Source organism: Sinocyclocheilus rhinocerous, unplaced genomic scaffold (genome assembly GCF_001515625.1).
Source record: "Sinocyclocheilus rhinocerous isolate Xijiao unplaced genomic scaffold, SAMN03320098_v1.1 scaffold554, whole genome shotgun sequence".
NCBI classification, from domain to species: Eukaryota; Metazoa; Chordata; class Actinopteri; order Cypriniformes; family Cyprinidae; genus Sinocyclocheilus; species Sinocyclocheilus rhinocerous.
The window spans coordinates 580,911-590,505 of record NW_015627893.1 but is presented as its reverse complement, the minus strand read 5'-3'; the positions used below and the strand labels follow the sequence as shown (position 1 = coordinate 590,505).

Genomic DNA, 9,595 nt, shown 5'->3' with positions numbered 1-9,595 from the left:
TAGTTAATGCTGCTCAATGTGAAAGCACGCAGGTGATGGAGATTTACCGCTGATTACAGAACCGGCTTTTCTGACAAGATGCGCGTTAAATATCGCATGCGATTTATCGTGCAGCCCTAATAAATATATACATGTCAATATTTTCCAAATATATGCTGTATGTGTGTGTATTTATATATATACATAATAAATATACACAGAACACACACATATATTATGTAAACAAAAACTTTTATTTTGGATGCGATTAATCGCGATTAATCGTTTGACATCATTAACGTTAAAATAACGCAAAGTAGTGTGTTTGCATAAGTTTTTTTTTGTTTTGTTTTTTAAATGCTAACACATTTTGCCCCATGCATATCGTATATTTATATTTGCCAACACACATCCTATACTATATGATGTTGTTGTTGTTGTTATTTTCACTTGTTACCGCACTTTAATTATCAGTAATTATCAGTAGTAATCAGTGAATGACATGTATTTATAACAGGAGGATAGAGTGTATAAAATTGCAAAATAAGTAAACATTCATCAATCAGTACTTTTTACTTTTAATACTTAAGTAGTGCATTAAAAATCAAGTACTTTTGTGCTTTTACCCAAGTAAAATTTAAAAGGAGTACACTTATTGGATACACTTTATTTTAAGGTGTCCTTGTTACACTGTAATTATACATTTAAGTACTGCGTAATATTAATTAACTAGATGTACTTGCTATATAGTTAGGGTTATTAGGGTTTGGCTTAGGGTTACTTGCATGTAATTATGCATAAGTTATTGTTATTATAATAGTAAGTACATAAAACATGTAACAAGGACACCTTAAAATAAAGTGTTGTTATTACTGAAATAATATTTTATGCACTTTTACTCAAGTACTTCTTGATTTGTGTACTTCGTCCACCTCTGGTCACATAGTGGCTGATCAGTTTTGGAAACAGCCATATCCCAAACTGAGATTCATCTCAAAGTTTCCTCCTCTTCCAGTTGAGCTACAGCCTACAACGGTCCTGTTAGACAGCCTACAAACGGACAACGAAGACAAGACACCAGGCAGCAAGGCAGCGTGCCAAAAGTGTGGGATCCTCTTTACCACAACGTCAAATTTGAGACGGCACGAGAGACTACAGCACGGCCAGGACCAGCAGCCCATTTTATGCATAGATGCCAAAAATGCAATCTATGTTACACCCAAATATCTGCACGGGCCGAGAGTGCCCATTCATATCCGCAAGTCCTTCACCCTGCAGATTCTGCTTTGTGAGCTGGAGGAATGCTGGGATTTCATGAAAGCGCAGGCCCAGAGCGGGAATCCTGGGAAGGAATGCCGTCACCTGCTCCGAACGAATCAGGCACGGCTCTACGTTCCCCCTCCACCGCTGTGCATTAACTCTCTGGAGGAGATGAGCCACAAACACCTCCTGTCCGCATCCGAGAGACACGACTGCCAGGCGATCAACTCTAGGGCATGTATACAGGGGGTGGATTGTGTGTACCCTATTTTTTGGGGCGAACATGACCTTTCAGAGAGATGTGTCTTCTTTTCAGTGTACACCGACCTTGAGGACAAATGGTGTCAGTTTGGGAGGACACGCGTCTCGTTTGACACCAAGTCTGGCAGCTGGAAGTGTCTGTGTAAGCACAAAAGAAGCCGCTGCGTCCACAAGTGTTTGTCTATGTGGTGGTTGTTTCAGGAGCGTCCTGAGCTGTTGCAGAATACCCTAGACGTCCACGCGGAAAGAGTCGACGTGCTTGAGGAAGCGGCCATGGATGCAGTGGACGTGCTTTAGATGACGGACTCAACATCCGTCAGAACTTCTCTCGTTTTCTGTCTTTACTCAATAAAAACACTGGACGTAACCTTTATGTTGGCTTGTTTTTTGTTAACGGTTGGTTTGCAAAAACTCGTGTGCTGTGCTATGTTTGCAGGGTTGAGGGAAAGGCATTACAAGTAACGCTAGTTATGTAATCAGATTACTTTTTTCAAGTAACTAGTCAATAACACATTACTTTTACATTTGCGATGAAATATTGAAGTTACTTTTTCCCATTTTAGTCACTTCCTTCAGCCTGAAGCTTATTAATTTCACTTTTGGTGTGAAAGGGCCTTTACAGTTGCCAAAAATATAACTTTTTTTGTGTTTTTGTTATTCATAATTAAATAAGCAAGCCCAGCCCAAGCGACAAAAAGTAACACAAAAGTAATGTAACGTATTACACTCTTAAAAATAAAGGTGCTTAAAAGGTTCTTCACATCAGCGATGCCATAGAAGAACCATTTTTGGTTCCACAAAGAACCATTCAGTCACAGAACCATCTCTTTCTTACCTTTTTATAATCTGAAGAACCTTCTTTCGCCACAAAGAAGCTTTCGTGAAACAGAAAGGTTCTTCAGATGTTAAAGGTTCTTTATGCAACCATTTAGACAACAAGGTTCTTCTATGGCATCGTGAAGCACCTTTATTTTTAAGAGTGTACTTTCCATAAAAAGTAACTAAGTAACGCAATTAGTTATTTTTTATGGAATAACGCAGCATTGTAATGATTACTTTTAAAAGTCAATTTCCCCAACATTGTATGTTCATGGTGAGCGTGATTTGACCAAGTACAACATATTCCTGGATCAACATCCTTGTTGATCCTGGAACAACATTCCAATTAACCAATCAGAATTGAGGGATAACTTTTCAGGAAATATCTGTTTTAGGCTTACGATCAGGATTAGGTGCCTCTACACCCTTGGTAATCAGCTATCATTTCACACTGATTTTAGGAATAAATTATGGGTAGGGTTAGGTTTAGGGGTAGGGATTGGGTTAAGTCTATATTTTTGGACATTGGGTTGTTTTGACCCAGCTGTTGGGTTGTTTTGAACCCAACCGCTGGGTCAAAACAACCCAATAGCTGGGTTTGTCCCTTTTTAACCCAGCATTTTTTAGAGTGTGGATCAACAAAAGATGTTGATCCAGTAACGTCTTACTTGGCAAAATCACGGCGACCCTATGCTCATGACGTTGCCACACTGATTTTAACAATGTTATACAAGTTGGATTTGTGGTGAAAATGTCTTGAAAGGTGTCATGAGATTAATTCATGGATTAAACCCTAATGAGGTTTAAATCTAATTATACACAATGGAAAAGCAAAATGTGTGTTCTAATGCTTTTAAAGCCAAGTGTAATGCATATTAAGTCCAGTAACGAGGTCGATAAACTGCAAACCTTCCTCTTTGTGGGGAAGTTTCACTTTAGGCTTTGTATTGCACTGTAAATAGTGAGAGCTATGTGACATGATTTTGTGTTGATACAGATCTTACAACACAAAAGCCAAATACATGCACAAAGTACTGATGCACTGATGTTTTGTGACTATGATAAATTCCCTCATGGCGTTTTCCCGGGACTGGTTTAATCAGAATTTAACAAAGTTTGCACGACATAAGTTATGTTCAGTATTCTGATTTTTTTTAAGTGCATCTTTATCTATGTTTGAACAGCAAAGTCTGCATTATATATGCATTATTATTCAGAAGTCAGAAAGAGCTTTATTACCAAGTAGGCTATGTTTACACACACAAGAGATTTGACTTGGTGACAGGAGCTTCCAGTGCAGAAGAAAGTACAGACATACATAGGAATTATAACACTATAATATAAGAAAAACAGAAAATTAAATAATGCACTACAGAATTAGAAATATAGAGAAAAAACATGTAGTTGTTTAAATTTCTAGTTCACGTCCACATAAATGTTCAGATTAATTCAAAGGCAGAATCCAAATAAAGAACGGATCTTGTTCAACTAATGATATTTTTAAAATTTACATTTCCATTCCCAGATAACAATCACTTGATTAAAACTACTAGAAATTTATGACTGTCCTATGCCAAAGCATCGGCTGAATGTGGACAGTGGAGTGTATTTATTTGTTTGTTTTTATTTAGGAGTTTACTCGTTTGCTCCAACGCCTCGCTCCAGTGCCATTAATAGCTATATTAAAAGATATGTTGTTGTAAAAGATGATCCTTATAGCAGAGATGTGTTATACGCTGCACACTGTCTCATGTGAATTGGTGTAAATGCAACACTTTCAAACATCAAAGGATTGTGCTCTCCTGATGCGCGCATGCGCAGATCATACTCCTCCCGAGCAAGACCAGCACTGGTGAGAATAAATTCATTATCTGATCGGCCTCACATTACACACTATTCATGTCAATCATGCCATTAATACGCGATCGATATAAATAGATTTTACTTTGCATGCATTTCTGGACACTTATGATGACGCGTGTTCCATCGTATTTTTTTTTCTTCATGAAATTATTAAATAGCCCTTATAATTAGCAATTAAGCTGCGGTTGCCTTGAAATTACAGCATATGTGTTGATATCGATCATCATAACTGAGCGCATCTGTCTTTTCCTTCCAAATGCATCGGAATCGGATGCTCCTCATAAAGCATTGTTTCAGGCAAGAACGGGATGAAATAATGAATGGTTCGCCTACTTGACAGTTTACTGCACAGGAACATGGACTTCCGCCATTTTGCATGGGTAAAGATTATTTTGGGGAGAGGAGAGGATGCGCTTGAACTGATGCTTTTTGACATGGAATTGGAGATTCGCTCACATCACCACCATCAGTTATGCATTATGCATAATCATCACCATCATCACCACCACTGGTTTATGGGACGAGCATCACCACCATCACCATGAGTTTATGGATTATGCATCACCATCGATTAAAATGGTCATCACTATCAGTTGACAGGTTGAGCATTAACATCATTGTGCATTATCCTGATTCTCTTTCATTTTTCTTTGTGATTTTCTAATTGTCTTCCTCTTAAAATATCTGATAAACTACAGCATTTTAACAATGCTGTTCCCTTTATTTCAAACATCAACATTCTGCTTCTGAAGGGCATTCTCTGCCAGTGTTCCATATGAAAAGTGAACTGACTTCTATACTATACTACGATGTCCTCAATCCTCTGTTGTTAGTGGTACTGAGCAGAGTCTTGCTATGAGTGCCAAAGCAGACCTGGATGTCCTGCCACATGATGGAGATGTCCCGACTGAAAGCAGCGTCTCTCACGCTCCCAATGACAGTTCTGCACAGCGGCTCAAACCCCAGGAGACCACCACAATCATTTTTCCAGGTGCTTACAGTTGAATAGAAGTCAGTGTAGAATGTAAATGTATTATATTGAATTTCCCATATTTGTTTTTCTCTTTTTAAAACTAAAAAGGTAAATACATTTGGCTTGCTGTCCAAGGTGCAGTGATAGAGCTTGGGACTCGATCATCTGTTTATATTTTCTTGCAGTTTGACTGACAGGATACTCCTCCTGAACAATTGTTTACTCCATTTCTCCATACTTTGAGGTGTTAAATATTGTGGAAAAAAAGTTTTTAAGAAAACAAAAAGTTTTTATTTTCCCAAAGCTTGTGCTCATCCATTGCCAAAAGTGGAGCTGCCTCCAAATGCAATCAAGGCGATTAAAGGCAGTGAACTGGAGGCCGCATCACTTCCTGCTCAGGTTGGCGGGACGATTGTCCATGTTCTGGGCTGGAAGGAGGGCATGGCCATCCTCCCTGGAAGCAATCTGAAGGTGAGCAAAATGTCTGTTTGTGTTGACCTTAATGGCAACAAGCGCTCGAGTTCTTCAAGTTCAAAAAGCAGCCCTAAAGCACAAGACAGCCGCCTCTGTGCCTACATGTAGATGTGATGTAGATCAGTACCTGGGAACAAAGAGCTCTTGTTTGATCAATTACAACATTTTCGCCACACGTGAGTGACAAAGTCAGTGATATTTATCTGAAATAAATGTTTAACCATGACATGTTAACATATTCATTACGATTGCTGAAGATAATTGTGAAACCAGATACAGGGAGTGGAAAACAGATTGAATGCAGATCAGTACCTGGGAACAAAGAGCTCTTGTTTGATCAATTACAACATTTTCGCCACACGTGAGTGACAAAGTCAGTGATATTTATCTGAAATAAATGTTTAACCATGATATGTTAACATATTCATTACGATTGCTGAAGATAATTGTGAAACCAGATTCAGGGAGTGGAAAACAGATTGAATGAGTGTCAGTTTAGTCAATAAAATATAAAAGCTGTCTAAATGCATTCATTCCTTTCGCAGATGCTTTTATGCAAATCAAGTTACAAGTTAGGAATTCTGCAACATAAGAATTTCGTGCTAAGGGACCAGGAAGGTTTTTTCCTAACATAATTCAAAGGATAAATCCAATGCCCAAAATTGCACCTGAAATAACCTGCCATATGATGTGAAAATACAATGCTAATACAATAAAAAAAAAAAATCTAATTTAAAAAGCCTGTCAAATGATCGGTTAAATGCCATTTGATCGCCGCATATGGTGAAGCATAAACTCTAACAAAACGAACTGTTGTGGTTAATAACTGATTTTCATAATCCACAACAATGCAAAAATAAATAATATACTCAAATAATGAATCAGAGGAACATCTCAAATGTTAAATCAAATGCTCAAGCAATTTTAAATGCCTGATGTTGTACAGTGTAAATTTGCATGACTGTGATTTTTGTGATGTGGTTTGAGAAGTTAAAATGGTTGCCGAATGCTACCCCCAACTCCCTGGCTGAAATGGATGGCATTATAAAAAGATTAAGTTGAAGGTAATGCTTTTCTTCCATGCCGAGGTGTCTACGAGGCAGGCAGAAGTGTAATGTTACCATAGTTAGGAAATCTAAGTGATTTTGTGTAAATTGAGAAGAGGAGAGGGCCAAACACCAAGCCCTGAGGCACCCCAGTGGTTAACCGGTGTGATTGAGACACCGCTCCACTCCAAGATACCTTGAAGGATCTGCCTGTTCTGATATCAGCCCAGAGGAGTGCAGTTCACACGATGACCAGTGCAGAGAGGGAAGGTCTGGTGATTTAAAATGTCAAATAAACTGCAGACAACTTGCTCTCTCACCAGTCAAAAGGCAATTTCTGTTGAAGAAGTGGATGAAATCTTATCACTGGAGTGGGAAAAGAAAGCATTTTACATTACAACAAATAATTATATAGTGTGGTGAATGCTTCCTGAAGGCACTATATATTACTTTTTATTATTGCATAACAATAATGCGACTCTGCTTTCTGCAGTTATGTGTTAGTGACACTGGTTCACTGGAAGTGATCAGTGAAGGGAAAATAGGCTCTGCTAACCTGACCACTGAAGGAGCGCAGACAAAATCAACTGTTATGGAGCTCAAACAAGCTGAAAAACCAGGTAATTGTTCATTAGATGCCTCTGGATTATTACATCATTCTTACAAGCATGGCTTAATGATGTTTTGAAGTCTGGCTATCTGTCAAGGCTCAAAATTAACACTAAAGCAGGAGTAAAAATTGGCTTTGATGAGTACATAAAAGAGTTACTTTACTGTTAGCCAGTCTCTTTATTATTATGCTAATTATCAGTACAATTTTGCAAGTATTGAATTTTAGCACACAAATTCTATGCTGATACGTTAAATGTCCTGAAAAACTAGTTCGAAGAAAAATGGCTTTATGCAAATGGTGTCACATGACTGAATTATATATGTGTCTGTATGTTACTCCTATTTAAGTGCTGGTTCACTGTAATGTTCAGGGATGCGTTATATCTATTTGGACTTCATACATAGGGAAATGGCCTAACAAAATATAAATTCTGAACATTTTTCACCATATCAGTATTTCTATTCTCCCCTATATTTCACTTTGCATATTACAGTTGAATGCACATTGCAGGCAGACTTTCATGGCCATGTCAAACCGCAGCTGGTTTAACTGCATGTTAAAGGTTGCATTAAAGGTTGTCGCTGTATGCAATTATTAAACATTTTTACATAGCAATATTTTTTAAATGGACCCTTAAATTTTGCATACAGAATAAGATTGAGCTGCCCTGTTGTATCCAGACCCATGGTCTTCTTCGGATAAAGGCAGCTGCAGTCTTCGTAGATGAGCAACGTCATGTTGTGATATTTCCTAATATTTCTTAATTTAATAATATTAAATTATGTGTGAAATTAGTAGCCTAAGCAGTAAGATAACCAGTTGTGCTCTCCATTTTACAAAGATTAGGGTAAATCTAAGAAGATGAACGATACAGAATTTGTTATATATACATTTTTTTTTATATATTTTACTTTTTTTTTTATTAACGTTATTACACCCAACATTTTATCAGTAAAATGTCAATTGGGTGGAAACAGCAAATTCATTCCAGTTTAACTCAAGCTGGAAGAACAGTAGTCCAATGAAAAGTTCAGTAACCATCGAGAACATGCATCAAATCTTAAAGCTATTAGCATTTGTCTTTCCAATAGCACCATCACAAACGGGAATCTTTGCTTGCAGACTTCTCAGCGGGTGGGAATGTCCGGTCTGCTGCCTTTGTGGAGGCCGACAGACTTCAGAGAGCACGTATGGAGGCTCAGGACAGTCCAGCTCATAGCAAGTGCACTGAGACATCGGCCAAACAGACTTACCTGACGGAGCTACGCAGAGAGACCATGTCTGAAAAGTAAATTAACTACCAGACTTACACATCTATTTAACTCATGCAATATATAAATATGTATGAGACAGATTTCTGGTAAAAGTCATGTGCATATTACAGTCAGATTAAGGATATTGAGGTTATTCTATCAGTATGGTGTTCTGTATGGAAGCTTTAGTCCTGCAGGGATTGCTGAAGCACAGGTGATTTATCATGAGCATGAAATGCTGAAGCCCATGAAGAAGAGGAAGAGGAGGGAATACAACAGCCCATCAGAGGAAGAGTCTGATGCTGAGCCAATGGTGCAGTTCTTTTTCTTCTTTAAATGAATGCCATTGCTGTGCTTGATGTGTATGTTTACATTATCGTGCATTTCATATGGTGCTTTGAGTTTTTTAATGCAATGAAATGAACTTGTGTGATTAATTAAAGGAGGAGAAAGTGGAGGCTTTAAAAATGGACTGCAGACAGAACAAAGCAGGTACGTCATCACACTCCCATGATAAACAGTAATTGTTTTACGAAACCATCACTAATGAACTAAAGTTAGATTTCATACGCTTACACTCTGCACCCTCACAATTGTCAATCACTGCATTACTTCTTGAAAATTATGTTGCCTTGACTGTCGAAATGCAGGCTTTGTTGTCCTTACCAATGTGATTTCATTAGTATTTGCAGGTATTCTAATGTACAGTGACACTGTGTGTGTATATATATATATTTTAGAGGGCACATAACTCTGAAGTAATGATTTTAGGTAAATGGGTGCAGAGCCAGTGGTGGTTTTGTAGGCAAACATTACATTACATTTACATTTAGTCATTTTGCCGACTAAAATTGCCAAATTGATGAACAGAGGTGTGACATGCGTTCTTTTTGGCTCATTAAAGATTCATCTTGCAGCGGCATTTTGGATTAATTGTAGAGGTTTGATAGAAGTGGCTGGAAGATCTGCCAAGAGAGCATTGCAATAGTCCAGCCTGGATAGAACAAGAGCTTGAACAAGGAGTTGTGTTGCATGTTCTGAAAGAAAGGGCCTG

General features: G+C 38.0%; 2 protein-coding genes across 4 annotated transcripts in view; both read left to right on the top strand.

The window, feature by feature from the left end:
• The window catches only part of LOC107736956 (uncharacterized), a 5,089-nt gene extending 3,229 nt beyond the window's left edge, over positions 1 to 1,860 (top strand). Inside the window, exon 6 of the mRNA XM_016548347.1 lies at positions 995 to 1,860. Coding sequence (XP_016403833.1) covers positions 995 to 1,797 — 803 coding nt within the window. The 3' untranslated portion in view covers positions 1,798 to 1,860. The remainder of the gene's footprint in view (positions 1 to 994) is intronic.
• Positions 1,861 to 4,122: 2,262 nt separating this feature from the next.
• l3mbtl1 (L3MBTL histone methyl-lysine binding protein 1) overlaps positions 4,123 to 9,595 on the top strand; it is a 19,732-nt gene continuing 14,259 nt past the window's right edge. For 2 of the 3 annotated variants that reach the window (XM_016548343.1, XM_016548342.1), the window contains exons 1-7: positions 4,123 to 4,171; positions 5,016 to 5,173; positions 5,460 to 5,626; positions 7,169 to 7,295; positions 8,411 to 8,576; positions 8,731 to 8,854; positions 8,985 to 9,033. In XM_016548343.1, coding sequence (XP_016403829.1) covers positions 4,125 to 4,171; positions 5,016 to 5,173; positions 5,460 to 5,626; positions 7,169 to 7,295; positions 8,411 to 8,576; positions 8,731 to 8,854; positions 8,985 to 9,033 — 838 coding nt within the window. In that variant the 5' untranslated portion in view covers positions 4,123 to 4,124. Of the gene's footprint in view, positions 4,172 to 4,468; positions 4,563 to 5,015; positions 5,174 to 5,459; positions 5,627 to 7,168; positions 7,296 to 8,410; positions 8,577 to 8,730; positions 8,855 to 8,984; positions 9,034 to 9,595 lie in introns of all 3 variants that reach the window. The other variant, XM_016548344.1, reaches the window with a different exon arrangement.